The 22,548-nt window shown below is 41.1% G+C and overlaps 1 protein-coding gene across 1 annotated transcript in view; it reads right to left on the bottom strand.

Annotated features, from left to right (window-relative positions):
• The window catches only part of TAF3 (TATA-box binding protein associated factor 3), a 153,973-nt gene that overhangs the window by 31,261 nt on the left and 100,164 nt on the right, over positions 1 to 22,548 (bottom strand). The window contains exon 3 of the mRNA XM_059725760.1: positions 501 to 2,308. Coding sequence (XP_059581743.1) covers positions 501 to 2,308 — 1,808 coding nt within the window. The remainder of the gene's footprint in view (positions 1 to 500; positions 2,309 to 22,548) is intronic.

Here is a 22,548-nt window from a genome sequence, read left to right as displayed (position 1 = left end):
TACAATTCCACCAACTCCAACAGAATAAACATTTAGAAACTCAATTGAGAGAGCACACGAAAGATACTGGAACTAGCCTTACAAATGGATGGATCTCTACAGAACCTGTGTGCAAGATGCAAGCATCTTTCAAAAGCGATATCAGTGTGCCTGTGTCTTGACCTAGAAGACCCACCTTTCTAGTGAAGTGAGTGGATAAAAACTAGAATCCTACTCCAAGTAAAACGGAAACAGAGCACAGATAGTCCTCACATTTTGGTTTTGCAAATCTAAACAAATAGTATTTTTAAGACTACCTTGCTCTGACCATGATAGAAGTGGGACACATCCAGACACTTCCAACATACATCCTTAGCTTTGGGGGCCCTGATAGCCAGCTGCATTTCTCCACGGAACTGTACAGATACCTAGATTTTTATACAAAACTGATGACAAAGTGTAGGAATGTGTGGGAACTGTGGACATACATGTAGCAGAAGATGACATCTAAAAAAGCTTACTTTTTCGTGTTTGTGTTTTTCTTTCTCTTTTTCTTTCTTTTCTCTCTCCTTCCTCTCTTTTTCCTTCTCTTTCTTTTCCTTTTCTTTGTCCTTCTCTCTCTCTTTCTTTTTCTTCTTCTCTTTTTTGTCTTTCTTCTTCTCTTTAGGTTTCTCTTTTTCCTCGAACAGTTTTTCAGGGAGCATTGGGGACAAGGAGGGCAACATGGTTGGAAGTCTCATGGCAGCAGGGGTGCTGAACAAGGGCAAAGCCACTTCTTTGGGAGGTAACGCAAGAGGTGCTGAGGGAGCCTTTATCTTATCTTCCTTACCTTTATCTTTAAGCTTCTCTTTGTCTTTCTTATCTTTGTCTTTTTTGCCTTTTTCTTTATCTTTCTTCTTATCTTTATGCTTCTCTCTCTCTTTTTTGGTGTTGCCATCTTTCAACTTCATTTTCGTGTCAGCTTCTTCAAAGTCCTTTAATTTGAACTTATAGGGATCAAGATCATCATCTCTGAGCAGCTCCTTCCATGGAAACTTTGCTTCCTTGTTCCCTTCTTTGTCTTTATCCTTCTCCTTGTTTTTATCCTTATCTTTGCTTTTCTCTTTATTTTTCTCTTTGTCTTTCTGCTTTTCTTTTTTCTTTAGTTTTGTCCTTAGCTCTTTCTTCAGCTTCTTTTTCACTTCTACTGATGATGCCAGTTTGGTTTTCTCCTCATAGACTTTGAGAAGAGGTTCTGGTGTTGGTGGTGAAGCAGAAGGAGAGGAGAAATAAGGGAAGCTGGCAGGCGGGTTAGACGGTGTCCCCATGTTTGCCTTTCGAATGACCTCATCGATTGAGTCATCCATTGTCCATGAAATGTCTGAACTTGAAGTGCCTCCTGAGAGAGGCAGTGGAGTTGCTCCTATTTTATTTAAATTGTTGGCAGAAACAGAAGCTTTAGGGGCTGTGGTCTCTGAAATAGAAAGTCTTTTAGGACTGGTAAACATTTCTCCCTCTGATTCTGAACCAGAGGAAAACTCAAATGGATCAGGTTCACGTTCTGCGCACGCACGGGCAATAACTGCATCAATTGAATCATCAATGGTCTTGTCCATCACTGGTACTTTCTTCATCTGATTTTCACTGTTTGGTTTCCCAGGCTCAGGTGGTGTTTGCCCTTGTTTTACTTGGATGTTCTCTTTTCCCATCTTTTCACTTAATGCAGCAAGGGGGGTTCTGCTTGGTGTTTCAGGTTTGACTGCTGCTGGAGAAATGTGAGTAGGAACCTTTGGACTTTTAGGACTTTTGGGGCTCTTGGCACGACCTGGTGACTTCTTCTCTTTGGATCCAGGTTTTGGTGAACGTAGGGGACTTCCAGTAATGACTGGTGATGGAGTAGCTTTAGGCGATTTTGTTTTCTGTCCTGGAGAACCAGTTTTGACTTTTGCCTTGGGCACAAATGGTTTTGTTTCTAATGTTTTGGGGGTAAGCATTTGTGATTTTGCAATGGGAGCCAACATTGGTGGTTCTGGTGATGGGGGGGCTAAGTCTGTACTGTCCTGAACATGAACTGGAGACAGCATTGGTGGCACTTTTTGAGTGTTTATTGAACTAAGAGGTTCACGTGGTTCCAAAACTCCATCCAGAGCATCTGCTTTAGTGAGAGCTAGTTTTGGTCGTTTCACAGCAGGCATTTCCTCAGTATCAGGACTTTCCAATGGTCTCTTGCCCATGAAATTTTCATCATTAACAGCCTCATCATCTTCCATATCTCCTTCTTCTTCCAGGGGAACCTGCATGGCTTCTGCTGATGTACCTCCATCAGTGGGGACCTGTTCCTCTTCCTCCTCTGCAACAAGAAAATTAAAAAAAAAATGTTAGTGGGGAGGACTTTAAAAATGTGTTTATACAGGAACAAATAAACTACAGTAAATTAATAATTATGAAGGCAGCTGTCTTCAGACCCATTCTGGCCTGATAAAGTTACTTATCACTAGATGGCTCCTTACAGCCCTACATGAAGCGAGTGAAGAGTCTACATTCAAGTAGACAGCTGTCTGCAATACAAAAGACATCATCACAACTGACACTAACTGGAACCCTTGCTGGCAGCCTCAAACCAGCAATCAAATGGGCTTGAAGCAAGCACCTCTCATTCCTAAAGGCAGACCTCCCAGAATATGTTTGAGTCTCACTGGCAAGACAAAGAAGAGTTTCTGCCTTTGCTTCATCTGTTCTACCAGATCTCTTAAATATAAAAATAGCACTTTACCCACAAGTGAAATAATACCCAGATGCTTTCTGTACCATCAGAACTTGCAATTGCAAATCCCTTCAACCATTACTGTTACCGACTGCAATTTAGATATCAATACATCTGTGAGATTGACTTCAAAAATACAATATTGATAAGGTTTGCCATTAGAATAAAATAAACTTCAAAGTGCACAGCAATTAAAAATACTGGATTTAAGTTACGCACACATCTTAGTTGCATGACCCTATTTTCACTGTAAGTTGACCAACAAGAGTAATGCATAGATTTCTTTGGTGCCTTTAAATAAACCATCTGCATTTTTGTTCACTGCCAATACAACCCTAATTTTGAGAAATCTATTGTCCATCGTAACATACCAAGTCTGCTTTTCTGAAGGTGGCACAGTCAAATGGTTAAAGTCGACACAGGCACTGGCACCTGGTGGGGTAGGACTCTGGCCAGTGCTGCACACGGAGCGGGTGCAGCCATGCTCTTTGCTCCCGCCACCCCTTTGGGCGTGGGCTCTGTATTGTTCTCCGCACTTCCACCCCGCTACAGCTCTACCTCCACCACCCCTACCCCAGGGCCTCCCCCCCGTGCTTCCTTACCTGCTGCCTGGAGAGAGCTGGACGCCCAGGAAGCCAGGCAGGTTCCCATGGGAGGGAGGGAAGGGGCTGCTGCATGCCCCTGCCCGCCCAAAAGCTGCATGCTGTGGGGGTGGAGGGGGGCCCTTCTGCCCATGCGGGTGGGAGGGGGTGCAACAGGGTATGTTGGGGGGTGTGCGTATGCCGAAGGGCTGGGTCAGGCACAATTTGCTGGTGGGCACTGCAGGCTGAACAGAACTGCCTGGTGGGCCAGATCCGGCCCACGGGCCGCATTTTGCCCACCCCTGAAACAGGGTAACAATTTCTGTCACTTAAGTTTTGGCTGGGTGAAAGTGAAAGTAAAATCTGCACGCAATCCACAGGGAACAAAATAAGGAGCAGTCCCAGCTCCTCACATGCTTCTACTTAGTTACCACAAAGAAAGATCTTTTTTTCTTCATTCTGCCTTTCAAAAACAAGGGGCAGGGTAACTTCTTCACCAGGGTTGTTTGGGTTGCACATATCTGTGAAGGTTTTTAAGGCTCTTGCATAGAAGACGCTACCAATTGCTTATTACAGTGAAGTATTAAAAAAAACACTTTTTTAATAAGCAGGTGGTTTTTAAGAAAACACGTAGAAAAACGAACACAAAATGCTGAAACTCTTTCAAGTCTGTTAAAATTAGCAATTTTACTAACTAGCGCTTTTGGTAGAGTTTATTTTCAGGTTTTCTGTGCTGATGTTTCTCAACTGTAACGTGTCAATGCCCTGATTTAGGAGAGTTCAATCGAGAGCCCTGGGCTGTCACTCAAATCTTGCCAGCATCACAAATTAAGTAAAATGAGCTACCAACTCCCGCTTTTGCCAGGGCCCAGAGGATTTACAGCAGCCAGCCCACAGTATAGACTTTGCCTGAGGATAAAGCCTTTGCCTTCCATGAAAAACAGAAAGTGTCGAGGAATTGGATTTGGCCTGGATGGGCAGTCACATTTTATATTTTAAATACCAAAGTTAAGCGTAAAACTGAGAAATCACTGTTGGCCAAGGCTGTGCCTGCTAGAAATAAGATCTACCCAATGTTTATCCTTCAGGATCCTCAAGTCAGCTTCAAGCTCTGTCTGATCTGTTATATGAATAGGTTTATCCTTAGGTGCCAAACTAGCACGAGCCTGAGAAGGAATAAATATCAGAGTTATACAGCACTGATGCCGCTTCAGCATATGATGCTATCTCTATTTTCTCCCAACCCCACTAAACACATTTACCCCTGAGGAGTTTATGTTCATTTAACAAAAGACAGACAGACAGACAAACAGGGAGAAAAAATATATATAATTCAACAGAAAACCTGGACTTTAAAGTCAGAACTACATACTTCGTCAGGTTACAAAACTGAAAACATGGCCAAATCCAAAGCCTCAGGGTAAGATAGGGAATATTGTTGTTTTCATTTTAGGAGTGTCAATAAAAAACAATGTTATATACAGATTTACGGAGTTGTAGAGGTACACGTAGCATTAAACAAGATGAAAAACTACTGTAGCCATATTACTCAAAACTTATTAAAAAAAACTAAAAAAAAGTATATATACTTTAAAAACTAAACATTCACTAGCCAGTGTTTTGCTTAGTGTCTCAGTTAGAGAGCTATGCTAATACAATGTTCTCCACTAGCATGAATTACAATGTAATGTTTTGGGTTTTTTAAAGGAAAATTTTTAGTGTCCCAGGTCAAATTAGCCAGATCAGGTCCGAATCCATCCGAATCATCCAAGAACCATATGTGGCCCTGCTACCAGCAAGTATCCTCTGCCCCAGCCTGGGGCTTCAGATGCTTCCAAATCCTTTGGTGGGCATCCTATGCACAGGCCCAAGCCCAGAGCCTTGGGGTTCGGATGCCCCCAAGTTTCACTTGCCCTCATCTGAATGGCAGCACAAGCAAGGTAGGGAGGAATCTCCCATTTCTATAAAGTCAGCGTGTAGCCGAAATCCTCTCACTGGAAGCTGGCCAGTGGGAAGCTAACTATGAGGCTCCCATAGGGAATCTGGTCTGCAAGCAGACAAGGGTGCACCTTCCACTACACTGTGACATTTTAATTGCATTACCTTGGTCAGGGTATTTCCCCTGCCAGGTAAGTAATACACTTTCATAACTTTTCAATCCAAGATGCTTCTATCTATACAACATTGTGGGTCATAGGCTGTGGCACTGACAACCAATCCATGGTAAGGGCTCTGAATAAAGCCAGAAGAATTTTTCTTCAGTGATACAGCGGATGCCTGTTCTTCTAAGACACGGGAGGGTCCACACAGCCAAAGAGGTTTCAAAGGTCTTGCTTGAAAAAGCTTAGGAAGGACAGGGGTTATTTAAGTCCAGTTTGCAGAGATAAAGACTAAACCCCTAGGTCTCCCGGGGGGTCACAGATTCATGCATATTCCTATAAAGACAATTTAGTCCGAATGCAAAAGCATCAGTTTTCCTTTTGGAAGAATCTGGATGATCTGAAATGTGGGGAAAAACTGTCTGGGCCAGGTCCGAACAATTCAAAGGCTATTAAGGAAGATCTTGAGCATGTTACAACTGGCACACGTGGAGTGCTCTTCATGCACGCTCGCATGGCAGTCTAGCATCATACGGTTAAGTGAAATCCAAATTTCATTTGACTGGGCCGCTGAGTGGTCCTAAATGACTCAAGTCCTACCACACAGGAAATCTCAAAGCAAAGTTATTATAGTGGTGGCCCTGGTAATAAATATTTGGCAAGATAAATGCATGGCAAGATACTCTAATAAAAGAAGATGAATGCCCCAAACATCTCATTCAAGAACTAGCAGATCACTTTCTTCCCCCATGGGGGAAGAGGGGACAGAGACCATGCGCAGGAAAATGTTTCCTTCCAAAAGATAATTTGCCTACGTTATGACCATTTGAAAACACGGGGACAAAGGCTGCAGTGGAACTGTTTTTCAGCATTTGCTCCATCAGTTGGCCTCCCTACGCTACCCTACATGCAATACTTGCTACAGTGGATTGCTTTTAACTGTCTTTGCTGTGATCTCTCCTATTTCCAGCCACCTTATGAAAGGCACCACTCCTGAGTTAGCATCTACAGGTCAAATGGATATCACCTCAGCCATCTGGCCTAATAACTCTCTCCTGTAATGAAAGGAGACTCAGGCTGTTTGGGAGGTTTTTCAAGATAACGGATATTTTTGTAAGAGAAGCCAGTGCTGGATCAATATTAATGCTCACATCATTAAGGTTATACTCAGTAATTGTTTATTACAACAGCAGTTCACCTCTGGAGAACCTGGGTTGAAATGAGGCTTAGGTTATAGGGGAGATGAGTTCAGCTTTGTCAGCTTAGCCCTGAATGCGAATCTGTCCAATATCCAAATCAAATACACAATCTGACAGCTGTTAGCTTGCTTCTCATGAGAAGTCCACTCTTAGGGGATGACAGGTCTGACTGCAGTGTATTAGAAGAGATATGGGAACAGGCTGCACACAGCCTGACCCTACCTAATGAGGCAAGTTTTTCACTTTCATGAAAGGATGATCCTCTTGTCTAAGGCACAGGCATGGGAGAGCAGGGATCCAGGTCTATCCCAGCTCTGCTGCAGACCCCCATCATGGGATTGCGGGCAAGCCCCTATACACAGTCCCAATACCCCATCTTTATGATAAGTATGATTTTACTTCTTTCACAAGGGCATTATAAGGCTTAGTTTAATACACGTAAAAGGCTTTGAGAGCCCAGGGAGAAGGCACTGAAATTCTGTGGATAAGCAGTAAGACTATGTCAATGTTTTTTTTAAACATGGGGATGATGTTAAGCTGAACAATTTCAGTTGACAAAAGATTAGAGCTGATGCGTCCGATTTAACTGAAACAGTTCAGGAGACGCAAAGCAACTTCCTTTGTGCACTGAGTTCTTGTACAGAAATACGGACTCTTGAGGACATTGAATACGTGGCTTTTTAATTTGGCCGCCGCTCAACAGCAGGACAGAAGCACTCAACACTTCTATGATGAATTTCCAAGTTCATGGTCATCTTGGGACTATATGTCCTGAAAAATGATGCAAAGAAACCGTGGCCCTTTCACAAAGGCGTGGTATGGGTGGCTGCCTGGCACAGAAGGCTGCAAAATTTATTCTTCAAGCAGAAGGCGAGATGAAAGGACTACAGGTTTTCTACAGGTAGCTGTAGAAAACGTAGAAAGGAGAATGCCTTGCGCTCCAAACTGAAGAAAATGGCATCGAGTTATATTGTTCCATTAGGCAGGAAACTGGATGCCACATGTGTAAGTTACTATAATCTTGGTCACCACCAAACAGGCCAGCTGGGACAGAGCATGAGCCTCAGCAGCTTGAAGGATAGTCTGGTGAACATGGCACTGGACAGGAACACAGGGACTTCTGTTCAGCTCCTGGCTCAGCCACAAACTAACTGTGTGACCTTGGGCAAGTCATTTCATCTACCCCTTTTCTTAGTTACCAGCTGAAAAAAGAGGCCAATAGCTCATTACATCACAGGAGAACAGGGAGGAGAAAAATCCATTAATGAACATGAAATATTGAGGTGATAACAGCCATATCATGGGAACAGGCTGAAGTCCCTTAGCTGCAGGTACAGCAGAGTCATCACACCTCTGAACTGGATGCAAAGGTGGACACATAATGCACACAGAACAGAATGGATACATGGTTTTGGTGTGAATATTTACAGCTTTTAAGACCAAGTGGGGGAATAGAGGGGAGCAATGATCCAATACTACTGCTGACACACGGATTGCATGAAGTCCAGGCAGTTACAGGTCTCACAGACTAACATTGTTCCTGTGTTTGAATGTAATATTTTGTCTTCCTGTTTGGCACTACCTTCGATATGTCAGATGCACCATATCAGCTAAGATCTCATCCATTAAGAGAAAATGTTAAATGTGCAAAAGGGAGCAGGTAATTTCTACAGGCTCTGTAACTGCTTTCCCACTCCCCCCACTTTCTTTGTAAATACATCAACTCTTACCTGCGACACTGTATTAACACAGTTTACCCTCTTTATTTTTTAAGGCAGGGGTTTTCAACCTTTTTTCATTTGCAGACACCTAAATTTTTTTGCATGGAGGTATGGACCCCTTTGGAAATTTAGAATAGAGGTGCAGATCTCTTTGAATTGTAAGTGTGGGTATTCATGTACTTTTGATTGATCATGGTCATCTTTCACAGACCCCTTAGGCAGTCTGCGGCCCCCTCGAGGGTCTGCGGACCACAGGTTGAAAACCACTGTTCTAAAGGAATATAAAGGTGCCAAATAAAGGCCTATCAGTAGATATCACATTTCTTTTATATGCAGTTCAGCTCACTCTGGGGCTCTCTGCCCCTTTGTACTGCAGGCTGGGGAGCTTCTAAGTGCTGAGGCTGAAAATGTCATGGTTTGGCAATAAGGCTTGCTGGGCTCTTTTTTGTCGCTGCCTTTAAGGGACCAGATGGCTGTGTGCAGAGAGAGATCAAGGTGGAAGGCATGTGCAGCTCTGCCTAGGGTTACACATTAGTCAGTAAGGAAGAGGGTGCTATTGCTAATCACTAAAGTAAATTGAAAGGAAAGGAGGCAATGCAGACACCAGAACTTGCTGCATCTATTTCCTAATCATTTCCCTTTCACCAGAGAGGATACACATTCCTCAGGACAATGTCCAGGGCAAGTTCAGCATTTTACATCCAAACCCATTTGTGAGCTGTCCAAGCACACATGACCACATATGTACACACACATGCATGCACTTTAAAAATAAAAGATGAAACACTTTTTCATGCTATGAAACAAGAACAGCTGAAATGTTTTCCTTCAAAATTTAACTCCTCTATCCACTCTCCCATACCTACCACCTGAGATAAGGAACGAGGAACAAAGGATAATACTGGGGAAGTTTTAAGCTATTAAAAAACAAGGATTTAGAAAGACCCATATATATTCCTCCCATAATATTACAAGTTGAAGCCTTGGACTGTTGTTGAAAGTGGACAGTTGCTTTCTTGTGGCATGGTAGCTTTTATCCTTTTAACTTCTAACAACAGTGGCACTTTTCAAAAAAACCAGAAAACATGCCTGTACTCAATATATAAAACTGAGAAAAGAGGAGCAAAATTCAGTCTTAAAGGCAGATTAATTTAACACAGACACACCCCCAGTTTCTGACAGTGCAAGATGCATTTAAAATGTCAGGTTTACTCCTAGGATTTTTGCCCAGTTGACTTTGTCTCACAAATGCCAAGAGACTAGAGCTGGAGCCCAAAGCAGGTACAGACTTGGCAGGCTTCTCTTACATTTGCTATCCATGACTCCCCAAGCTCGCTGCTCAAACTGCCAGTAAGTCCATTCCAACTCTGAGAGATCCTTTGTCCACTGGACTGAAACAGAAGTCCAGACTCGCAAGGGTGACTGGTGATTCTGGGTACGGCAATTAAGCATTTAAAAAAGGGCATGCTTTTCAGGGATGAGGTGCTCAGCACTTTCTGAAAATCAGGCCCAAGTTTAAAGGTGTTTGAAGTTAAGCATCCAGAGTTGAGGTTAAAAAATCCCTGGTTAAGTCTGGAAATCTCAGCCCACATTTAGCAGGCTCTACTTTTCAGCAGCTACGACTAATCTGGGCTGATTGTGAAGCTGCTCAGAAGAGATGACAAGAGTCCATATTTCTTTATCAGTCTCTTCTACTAGTAGTTTTCAAACTGTCAAAGCACTTCTAGGTGGTCTAAGGAGCTTGTGTCACAGCAGAGAAACGTTTATCAGTCTGGAAATGCTGGTGCTAGCTGTAGCCCAATCCAGGGTTTACAGATTTCTGGACCGAGTCAGCTTTAAAAAAAAAAAAAAAGGCACACCTCTACAACCCGGCATAATCGCTTCATGTTGTGCATCAGGTGCTACTCTGGTATAAAGTCAACCACTGTTAAATTTATGGACACCAATGCAGAAGAAGCAACCACGCAGTAAGCCACAAACAAAGAACAACATCCAAAAGCTGTGGGCAATGGGAGCTCCCAGCTCTAAGGGTAATTATACTGTGTTTTGTTTTGTTCATGACCGCTAGTGGTGGGCCCATTTATAATGTTTTTTAGGGTAGGAACTGTTGGTCAAAGTATACTACCTAGAATTTTTAAATGACACACCCAATTTCCTGTAAAAGACTGAAAAACAAGGTATGGTAGATTGTTATCAGCAAAGTTCACAATCTCTGACCTTGTAAACTATAAATCTTGTATTTGTGCAATACATGGTAGACAAACATAGGATTCCATGCAAACCAGTAGAAAAGTCCCCAAAAGAATCTGTTCTCACCTTGCCTTCTTAATATTGGCCTAATAATTATATATAATTAGAAATGCAAATAGTTTTAGATTAACAGGCCCACATCCGTTATGAAAAAGGTGTTGGATTGGGAGGAAAAGGAGTCGTGAAGGAAAACCTATCTTAAGAAGCAATCCACAGCGTCAAAAAGCTTGAAAACCAGCTCTGCATAGGAAACATCAGACTGTACTAGGCTCTGCATTTTTTTTTCTTTTTGTCTGCTTGGCGTCACTCCAGATTATTTCTGATAGAGAGTCTCTGGCCTGAGATATCCAAGGTACGATGTAATGTGAAAGTCATCTTATGCAGAGGAAATTACTAAAATATACAGGGTAGGAGCCAAAAGTCTCAGTGACAAATTACAAATAGGAACAGTTTTTGCTCGCTTTTTTAGGATAACTTCTATTCTTTACAATATTGTCTTACCTATACTTTAACAGAAATCAGACACCGGAAAAAACTCGGCACAGATGGTATACATTTATTCTTTAAAAGAGCACACTTGACTTTTAAAAATGAAATTATTAGCAAATACAAGGTAATTAGGCAATGACAATTCATACAGTACAACCAATCAATAACAGAGTATATTAGCAGGACTGACAGAAGTGTGAAGCTGATGTGTTATAAATGGCTATATACTGACCTGTAAAAATGCAGTGTTTCCCTAACATTGTGCACAATAAAAAACACTAAAATGCTATATAAGCAAGCCAACCTGAAATGACACCTAGTATTATAAATGGCCTAATCTATATGTTAATACTGTTGTATCACATAACTGCAGCAAGACTAAGATAACAATATGACTTTGGGGTTTCTATGGCTACATCCTGGGCTAACGTGCCTGAAAGGCCTTGCTGCTGACACCACACAAGCTTTCTGAGTGCTTCTCTTTGGTTATTTATGATATGATTTATGATAACGACAACATCTCCTATTTTCTCCTCTCGTCAGATACAATAAATTGCCATCGTTAATCACCGTTCTTGGTTCAGCTATGATTACAATAGTATAATAGGGCCTAGCTATGGTAATACTGTGTATTAAGGTGGGTTTTTTCTCCCCCTTTAGAGAAATATGCAAGAGTAGATCTCTGCAGACAATGTCAATATCTGGAGTATTTTAATAATCTGCCTTTAAGTATTTCTGGAAGAGAATTCTCTGCCATCTCAGATTCTGTTTTGTTCCTCTTGCGAAGATCAGAATTGTGATCTAAAGACTTGAAATCCACATAGTATTATCTGTATCTTACAATTTGCAAATGTAGTATCAAGGCTTTGTATGCATTTTTTTTTTGACAAAGGGAAAGCAGATGGTCAGCCTTTCCACTTTTTACCTTGTTCTAATCTTATTGGCCAAGCTTTTCAAATGAGCAGCAAGTATCACAAATCTTATTACAAACAAACACACTAAATCTATGTAAATATCTTAAAGAAATTGTATACCTAAATTCCCATATGCAGATCTGCTGCATTACAGAGGAAAATGCAATACTGGGAGGTTTAGCCTGTCTCAGGATACACTTAGATATATAATATTTCATATATCAACTATTTTTACCTGCCAGTGCAGCATCAAAGTGGCTAACCGTACCACCACAGCCTGCCCAAGTCTTGGCTAAATGATTCATCCCTGGCATTGCTGAATTTCAGTCACAAATGAGTTCTGAACCTACTTGTAAGCATTCAGGTGTTCAGAATGTAGGAGAGACGAATGATTATTGTTATTTAATATTTTATATTGTGATAGAGCCAATAAGCTGCAATCAGAAAGCACAATTGCCTTGCCTGGATATATCCCTCATCTGTCTTCAGCAATTATATCTTTTCTTATGGTTAGGTTGTAAGTGTCTTTGGGCAGTGTCATCTCCGCCCCCCCACCCCCGTGCTTGTAAAGTGCCAGGCATAATAGGGTCCTGGTTTAGAAGGGAGACTCCCCTCTGTACCACAATAATGAACATAAATGCACAGCACAATCCCTGTCCTGACAATCTAAGAAGACAGAAGCTAGAAGAGATGGGAACAACCTAATGCTCCGTAATTAATAGTATTAATTCCATTTCTTTTATTGATTTTTAGCATGATAAACAGCTAAGTAACAGTCAGCTAAACCCCACCTGTCCTTCAACCCAGCTAGCTTTAACCAATTTCTAACAAGTGTTGTAATAAGTGCAGGTCATGAGGACAGATCTGAAGTGAGTGAGTGCAGTGAAATTATTGATGATCAGTTCAGGAAAGGTGCTCAACATATGAGAAGGAGCTTGAAATCTTTTGCCTTGCTTTCCTCCATTATTAGGAAATAACTTGAAAGTTCAGAAGACAGGCTTACAGGCCACTGCAATAGGTGTGGTTTGAGAATGAAGATCTACAGAAAGGAAACTGGGAAGCACACTTCTACCAGATGTTTCTACAAACTGGTATGAAGGAAAAGTTATTTGACCTGCATAGGAGAGTTACTCTACGCCCAGTGAAGTAAACTGAGGGTACTTTAATATTAATCAATTCATATGTGTGGCTTACAATTACATAACACAGCTCTGGGAACATTGCATCAGCAGAACATACTCACCCTTTAATTAGAGAACATGGGCTCAATGCAACATATACACCACCGATGCTTCTCTTACCTTGTGGGATGATAAATACACTGCTGCTGTGCAACGGTTGGTTTTGTTCTGACCTAGACCTTAAGGTATCAAAAAAAGTAGAACATGTCAATGCTTCCCTAAGGTTTGGGAGGATCCCTAGGATCTTCAAAGAAGTTTTATCCAAGTTTAACTCCTCTCGCTGTAGTTAATCATCAGGTTAACTCTGTTTCTACTGACTGCTACTTTCACTTGCTATGGCATACTTAGAACTAAAAACTGTTTAGGGCAATGGTTCTCAACCTCTTTCCGATTTGAAATCTCTGGGCTGATCTTGTGCAAACAACTACATACAATTCACACCTAAACCTGTTAATATTGCATGACACTCTTAAAAGCATCTCATGCACCCTGGCTGAGAATCACTAGATAAAGATATGGGAATCTTTGCTTTTTTTTTTTTTTTTAAACATTTTCCCATTTTGAGGGGGACAATGGAAAAAACAGTAAAGCCCATGTACCCAGAGATACTCCCATTAACTTGCCATTTCCATAACACATGTAGAAATCAAACAGAATCATAGAAAATGAGGGTTGGAAAAGACCTCCGAAGGTCATCTAGTCCAACCCCCTGCTCAAAGCAGGACCATCCCCAACTAGATCATTGATGAAGATTCATAACCTCTCTTGGTAGCCTGTTCCAGTTCCTAGTAAGAAAGTTTTTCCTAATATCTAACCTAAACTTCCCTTGCTGCAACTATGTACAGAAGCTCCGAACCATAAGAGACCCTCTGAAGTAGAAGTTACGTGCCCCTGCGATGAATAGGAAAAACCCTCATTCAACTGGGATGAATGCTGAGATACAGTATAAACCTTGGAACAAAAGTAATCTTCTTGATCTAGCACAGAAAGAAATAACTCATGAGAGGGCTTTAATAGGCCTGACAGGCCTTAAAATTAAATTTGCTGAGAGGGGCTCATCCCCCCTCCAAATAGACCATTTGAAACAGAATGCGAGAGAATATGCAGCAGGAAGGGTTCACCAGAGGGAAAAAAAAAAAGGGCTTATTTTGGAGGTTTTTCTTAAAGCTACAAATCCAATGAACACTTTCTTTGTCTTTAACTTGTCCCTCTGTCTTATTCCATTATGAACACCTTCTCTCCCCTCCCCGGTATAACCCTTCCCCACAAAGTGCCTGTAGGAAAAGAGGAAACTAATCAGGCAGCATGATCACCTATATATCTACAAAGCAGCACTTCTCAGGCGGCACTCAACAGCCATTTGAAACTAGATAGGCTACCCGTACTCTAAGGCAGTTGCAAAATGCTGCTGTCAGCACCACTGGAAAAGTGCTGCAAGAGCATGGGTGATCATGCTGAGTAATAATTCTGTGGGCAGTTTCTCACTTGAGTGAGTAGCAGCATTCAGGAGGGCCTGGGAAAATTTAAACCACATCCAATTTAAAACCTATGCGTTTTACGCTGACCTTATAATTTTTCAGGGACAGCTACTAAAAATCTACTGCTTCTCTTTCCAGGACCTCATGGATCACAGCAACATCTTCAAATAAATCTCACTGCCAACAGCTCCAGGCAATTGCTGCCATCTGTTAGATGCACTTGGAAATGTGCTGTTTTGGGGACAACTGAACAGACAAAAGGGCCTTTGCAAACCCCACATCCTATATGCGGATACAATTCTTTTACTCCTGCAGTTGCCATGAAATGTTTTTCAGGTGTAACAATCGAGCCAACCTTTGAACAGCACAGAAATCAGAAAAACAGAGATGATGAAAAATAGATTCAAAGGGCGGTAACAGCTGTGTGAAGTTAACAGGGTTGAGAATGCAGAAGACTACTGAATAGAAGTGGGGTAACAAAGTAATAAGGCAGGTGTCACCGAGCTTATACAAAACTTCTTGTAGGCAATGTGGTGTGGGGTTGCACTCTACGCTCAACTCATTCTTAAGCATGTAGCAGTAAATATTCACTTAGCCAGCCCTCTTCATTTCGATGCAGTGCCTACCCCCAGTGCTCTCAATGACCTTGACAAAATTCTGAAAAAAAAAGTCTCAGGACCTGGGGCTCTAAAGCTATTTTAGAATTAGCTTTGAATAATTGTCCCACAATATGAGTTTCTTGATTAATTGCTTCAGATAAGGTCTCCTTTTCCTTGCTGGCCTCCAGTGGCTCCCCCTACTTCCCATAATCACTTTTGTCTCGTTCTTCTGTACACTGGGAACTGCTCAGAGAAAAATCAGAGATACACCAATTCCATTACTTGAGGATTAGCCAAGAGATAACCCTATGTATTCCATTACTGACCATTATTTGAGTAATTATTCAATCAAGTTTAGTCCATTTGAAAGATGCACTAATTGTTTTCAGAGGCTTGCTCCAGCTGTGTATTTAAGTAAAGTTGCACGTATCTTAATAGCACATTATGGTAGGTTACAAAGGAAAAATAAGGAAAAAAGCTTACATTGAATTGTTTTTTTTTAAACAAACTAACTAACTAACTAATTAGGCCAATAAATATCTGACCTAACCAGAAGGCTGGGGCCTATTCTGACCAAATTTTGACCACACTGGGTATATAATTTATATAGAAAATTGGCAAAATGTGGCCTCCCCATCTAAATTATACAACACTGGTACTCAGCTGCCAAGATCCTTGGCAGTGTTAGGATACAGAATACCTGGTGTGCAAAAAGCAGGAAGACAAGGAGAAGGAGAAAAAAATCCAGCAAATCCCAACAATTGGTAGGTTTGTTGGTAACAAGAAACCTGCATGCATTTGTGAACACAAACATAGCCTGTTGGGTGGCCCAACTTAAAGCAGTATTAACATCTTCTTCTTTTCTTAAACAGAGAAAAGCAAGCCAAGGAAAAATATGTAAACAAATGTAGTAAATTATTTACCTTCACTAAATCACTTCACAAAAAAATGACTCTTTTTTTCAACCCCCCTCCATGTGAAGAGGTTTCAGATCTCTAGATGACCTTCCCCACCCTGCAGTCCTGGTGATGCACAGCATTAGGTGTGTACATCTGTGCACTGTACGTGGGAGAGAGCTCCCACTTTGATTGAAGTTGGTGACACTTTGGGGAAAGTCCATTAACAGGTACAGAACTGGGTCTTCCCACTAACCAGAATTTCTGCCCCCATTTGATCCATAAGAATTCTCTTAGTATGTTAATGAGAGTTAAACCAGAAATGCTCTTGCACCCAGGTAGGAATTTAACCCATCACAATTCATTTGGTCTTTCTCCATTATTTCTTCTCTTCCTACCCTCTAAATTCCATTTGCTGCCTCCATGCAAAAGTAACGGCCTTATAAATAAAAGAAAAATCTGTTAATGCTTCATCAGATCTCAGGTGATGCCCTGGATCAGCGGCTTTTGCGGTATTATTTTTGCATGATGATCACTGCAGTGCAGAAGGAAATAGCCAAAAGACTTTTCTGGTATCCAGATGAGGAGCTTGAATGTTTTCACACAGTTCTGAGAACCAGTTATCAGTGTTGCTGTTTGAACCATGTTAAACCGTTTTCTAAATAAGCTGAACTTTTTGCTAATGCAGATAAAGCTTTCCTATTGGATTCCATAAATTCAGACTTTTGCTTCTTTGTTTGTATACTTCGTGAATGTTCGGGGGGCGCAGGGACTTATCTGTGGGAGTGAGCAGGAACTACTGGTATTCTCGAGATTTGGTTATGAAGAGTACTCAGCCGTAGCAAGGGAGCTCCTTCCAAGTTAGGATTAAAGCCATTGGTAGGGAAGCTCATGTTTTAATGGATAAATTGCTGCAGAGTATGCTCCGCCAAACTCTTTTGCTGCCTTACAATTTGTGATGAACAGGACTCAAAATTCGGTGGGGAGGGGATTATCCTCCTGCTGTGGCATGTAATTTTTAAGAACACCCACCCTATTAATCTAGTTACATGCCAAACAGTAAGCAGCGGTTTGACCCAAATCCTATTAGCAACAACAATCTGTCATTACCTCCTCTCCCCCAAAATGAACTGTGTTCTGGGATGTTTCACAGGGAAATAAAGCAGAGAAGGGAACTTGTATTAAAACTCACTTCCACGACTCAGGCTGCAAATTTTGGGGGCAGCCTGGTACCTTATGTTTGTAAAGTCCTATATGCACCAATGGCCCACACAAATAACCTATAAACTCAAATATTAGATTTTCTTTCCCATTTTGTTTTTGCCTCATTTGCTGTCTCCATTTTTTCTCACTATATATTTACTTATTTCTTTTGTATAGTTTCCTCTCTCTTTCTCTTTTTGAAAAGATTTATAAGCTAGTGTCAGGGTCCTGTCTTTTTCTTGTCCTTCATTCTCAGGTTTCTCCATCACTAGCAATTAGTAAGAAGGAAAAAAAAGCAACAACAAAAAAAAAAAGAACAAATTTTCCATGTCATGGTGCTTCTGGGCAATATTTCATAAGCCACTGAATTAAAAAAAGGGAGCACAGGCAAAGACGATAACTAAGCATGGGGTATAAATCAAACAGGAAAGTCGTGATGCGCCGGATGGTAACAAGAATACAGGAAGGAAGAAAAAATGAAGAGAAGTGCTGGTAAATAAGGTGAATAGAAACAGGGAGAGGTAGCAAACGAGGAAGAAAGGGAAGAGATGGAGCCCAAAAGCCCAAGATTGGAGCCCTGATATATTCAATGTACAAAGAGCAAACTCAACGAGGCAGATGGCCTTACCTCAATGAACCGACATCCTGAGCAAGGCAGTTGTTTAGCGCACCCTAGCTTAAAGTATATCAAATCCTACTCATGCTGTCAAACACTCTAAAATCTCCACCAACCCACAGTTGCTTTTCATTGCTATACTCCATAATATTTCCCCACCTGGGTATTATTTCCTTCTTAAAGGGGTAAGCACTCTTTCCACTGTCCTCTTTCATCAAGTCTGACAGCTGCCAAATGGCACACCAGCCATGAAAGATGCCATGGATCTCATTCGCACCCTAGGTGTTTCCATCTGCTGTGGATAATTTTTGGAGATCAGCAGTGGCTGACCTCCAATGCATCTCAGCATCTGCTACAAGTTCATTCCATTTAATACTTTGCATGTTCTTGGGTCATTTGACTCAGAAGGCATTCAGATCTCTACCTGTACTCCTGGTGGACTTCCAGCTTTCATACCCGTATCTTGAGCTGGAAATCACATTTGGATGGAAGATTCATTGTTTAGCCTCTAAGGTATCAATGATCAAATCTTGTTTAAATCTGTGAATGCTGCCTTGCCAATTAATGATATAATTTCCTTCCGGGTATCTCCAGCAACTTTCAAATTACTGCCTAAGTATTTAAACTGAGCCAGCTCTTGTATTCACTTGCCTTCTAACACAATGCCGGAGTTTGGAGTTGACATCAAAAAGCGTCTTAATGCAACAGTAGACTGGAGCCAATAGGACTGGTTATGGTAAAAGGCACAGTTATAAAGGGGCTGGAACATATCTAGGTACTGAAGCAGCCCTCTTTCTGCTGAAGAAAGTAACTATGCTTCACTGTAGAGAAAGGCAAAATGCAGGGCAGGGTGGCACCTTAGATACTAACTGGTTCAGTGAGGCATCAACTTTCATAGGGGACACCTACTTCGGGATCTCTTCTCTTCTGGCTATAGCTCTGACAGGAGTCGTCTTTCCCTTCAGTGGCATCACTGCATGCAATTTGTACACTGAGCATAATTTATCACAATCCACCTTAAATTTATTATCCAACTTCTTGGCTTTCTTCCCGCTTCTGCCATAATGTTCTCTAATGAAGGGAAGGGGGAAGGCCCTCCTAAACAGTCTCATGGCTGACAATTTTCAGGTCTGAGTTGGAGGCTTATGGAAAAGGAGATTTAGCAGGGGAAAGAACTGAGTGCAATGGCCAAACTTTTCTCTCTCCTAAATTGTGTGGTGGAAGACAAGCCACCACCTCTCCCCAAGGAAATGATAAAGACCCATTAACAAGAAGCTTGGGTGCACAAACATTTAAATTGGATCTGGTTTAAGTGCTTAACAAGGGTACAGGAAGCTACAGATTCTCCTCTTAGTTTTTGAGCTGTAGGAATTAAACTACTTAGGTGTAGTAGGTATACACCCAGATTCTCCTAAACTAGAGACTTGAGATCTTCAGGATTCATTATGATTTCCCCAAAACTAGTAATAAAAGCAAAGGTACCAAAAGCAGAATGAGGCATTTTAACAGAATAACTGACTGTTTCCTTTTCTCTTCTACTACAGTCTTTAAAAATTTCCATCATACCCTTACGATCACAGGACAAATGCCTTAAAAACTGGCTACTTATACTTTCCGACGAAAGTCTCGGATTTCCTCAATTACCATCTACACAGAAGGCTGCTTTTACAATCCATCTGCCTCAAAGGGCAAATAATATCAAACCATAAAATTTGTGAGCCAGAACAAGGATACTTCTTTAAATCCTGTACATAGGAAAGGTGCTGTTGGGGCATGTCATCTGTGGCCACTGAGAATTTTTTCAAGTTTTAGTTACGGAAAGAAGCAAGAAGAATTGGGAGGGGAGAAGACTGGAGGAAAAAAATATTTGGTGTTCTTGAAAAACTGAGCGATCTATAATCTAGGGTGATTACAGAGATTGGAAATAGGCCTTTGCTCCGCGGTTTAGGGGATAAGACCAGGAGCAATGGCCTCAAGCTGCAGCAGAGGAAATTTATATTGGAGATAAGGAGGAACTTTCTGACTATGAGAATGGTCAAACACTGGAACAAATTACCTAGAGAAAATGTGAAATCTCTGTCCTTGGAAATTTTCAAAAGCAGGTTAGACAAACACTTGTCTGGAACGGTTTAGTCAGGAATGGTCCTGTCTTGAGCAGCGGGGCTGGACTAGATGACTTCATGGAGGTCCCTTCCAGCCCTACTATGCTATGGTCCTGTTGATATTTTCAAATCTGCAGCCTTAAAATTCCATACTAGCCACAGAATGTCACTCTTGGTATATATTTTAGTTCATGGTTAGGAAACATCCATCACTACCTGATCAAATTTCCTGAATTATTAAACAAAAGATGATCATTAAAAATCTGTATGGAGGTTGAACAATTGCACACATTTTTCCAATGCAACAGTTCACAATAACTTCATTATGCTAAAAAAAAAAATAATCTTGAAATAAACAGACAAGGTTCTTTGGGTAAATCTGATATCTTTTATGAGATCAACTCATATAGTTGAAAAAAATTCTTCTTTGCGAGCTTTTGGGTATAAATACCCTTTTGTCCTTTATACCCGAAAGCTTGCAAAGAAGAATTTTTTCCAACTATTTGAGTTGGTCTAATAAAAGATATCCGATTTGCCCAAAGAACCTTGTCTGCTTATATCCTTAGGCCAACACCTGTACATCTTGAAATAACACACTCTCCAAGACATTTTTCAGGGTATATTCTATCTATTGCCAAGCAGTACAAGACAAAGGTATAAATAGCACAGCCTGGATAAGTCTCCTGCAAAACTCTCACCACTATCACACACAGTTCTACAGTGAACTCACATTTTATATTTTTTATAAGTCAAATCATTGTTTCTGTTTTGCAGAAGGAAAATGTGAGGTTCAGGGAGGGTACGTGAACTGCATCTGGTCACAAAAAGAATCAGTGGCAGAGCTGGAAATCAATTCTGACTCCCCGACTCTCAGCCCCCAGCACTATCAACTGCATTACAAATTCATCTTCTGCATCAGATCTGGGGTGCTTATAAGGTTATAATCAGATGTTCTTTATGTAGGGACTGTGGGCAGAGAAAAAAAGCTCCATATCCCACTTCTATAATTTCAGGAGATGCCTCAAAAAGCCAGCTCCTGGTGGCTGAATGCTCACTCAGACTGTCACTTTACATCTCTCTAGAAGAAGCACATGCTTTTTCTGCCCATGAGGAGGCTGTAAGTAGCTTTTTTTGTGCAGTGTGCTTTCATTCCTTGAAATTGTTCCTTTTTGAACAATGACTTAGTCCTTGGGCTATGAATGAGTTGAAAATGAACACCACTTCGCTGGAGCAGCTTGGCTGAAGTACGAGTAGTAGGGAAGAGGTTTTCCTGAATTTTGCAAATCTTTTGCTATAAATTTTAAAACTTGTAACACTCCTATTTTGTGCCATATCTTCCCTTTTTTTCCCCCCTACTGAGGATTAGGACAGAGAGGGAAGAATTATCTCTGGAGAACTATAAAAGATAGAATTGATTTTTGGTAAGAACTCTGTGGAACTTCTTAATACTCCCTTATCTTTGTGGATGGCACTGAGCAAATGCCTATCTTTGAAACTCTTCCCACCAATGTTATCTTGATCAGAAAAGTAGCTTTGAGGGATGGAAAATAATATAAGTTCCTCATTGGTTCAAATGGAGTTGTGTCAAAGCTTGTAATACAGAGTTTAGGTTCCACACTGCCTATTTCCATAGCTTAGGTGGACTCAACAGTTTTGCTGCTGTGAGAAACTATCATGAGGCTGAGATAAATTTTTCCCATGCCGCGCGATGAAATTTAATCAATGCAACTTACACTTCAAAGCACTGAATCGAACCCTATGAAATGCCATCTTACAAGACATCCAAAGTACACAAGATCTTAGCTGTTAATGTTTTTGTTAAAACATGAGTTTCTGAAATATATCCAAATCCTGAAATAAAAATCCAGCATATTGAATGATTTTGTGAAGAAAGAGGACTGTATTACTACTACGTATTCAGAAAAGATCTTTTGAACAGCTGAGTGCCAAGCTCAAACAGCCCATTCTCCAAGCAAGAGAAGCCCCTAGTTTAAAAGGTCCTGCTTGTATGACAGACTCATTGAAACGTGTATCGACCTCTGAAAACCATCTTCTTGCCAGTGTGGGGTTATGTGTATGAATAACACCTTCGTCTCTATTTTCAGGATTACCTTGGCAACAGAGGGAACACATACAGAAAGTGTCTTGCAGTTCCTCAATAAAGAATCCATTGCTGCTGCCGGGCTGTCTCTCTCGAGTACGAGAAGAACTTTTTGGTCATCTGCCGAGGCAAATAATTCTATTCTTCGGGCTTCCAGGACTTCTGCTATCTGATGGAATACTTAAACCGAGACTTCATTCCCCCTGGTGGATTGACTAACAGCTTAGCCAGTCCACTTTGGTGTTCAATGAGCTCTTGTGTTCTGTTACAGAAGAAATGTGATTTTCTATCCAGCTAGAAAATGATACTTTTTTCCTACAGCATAGATTTGTACCCTCACTCTCACCAGCTTTAAATAGAACACAGTAATATTTTCACATCACCGACATGCTACTTC

Source organism: Alligator mississippiensis, chromosome 4 (genome assembly GCF_030867095.1).
Source record: "Alligator mississippiensis isolate rAllMis1 chromosome 4, rAllMis1, whole genome shotgun sequence".
In the NCBI taxonomy this organism is placed as follows: Eukaryota; Metazoa; Chordata; order Crocodylia; family Alligatoridae; genus Alligator; species Alligator mississippiensis.
Note: the sequence above shows the minus strand (reverse complement) of the source record. Positions and strands in the feature narration are given on the sequence as shown.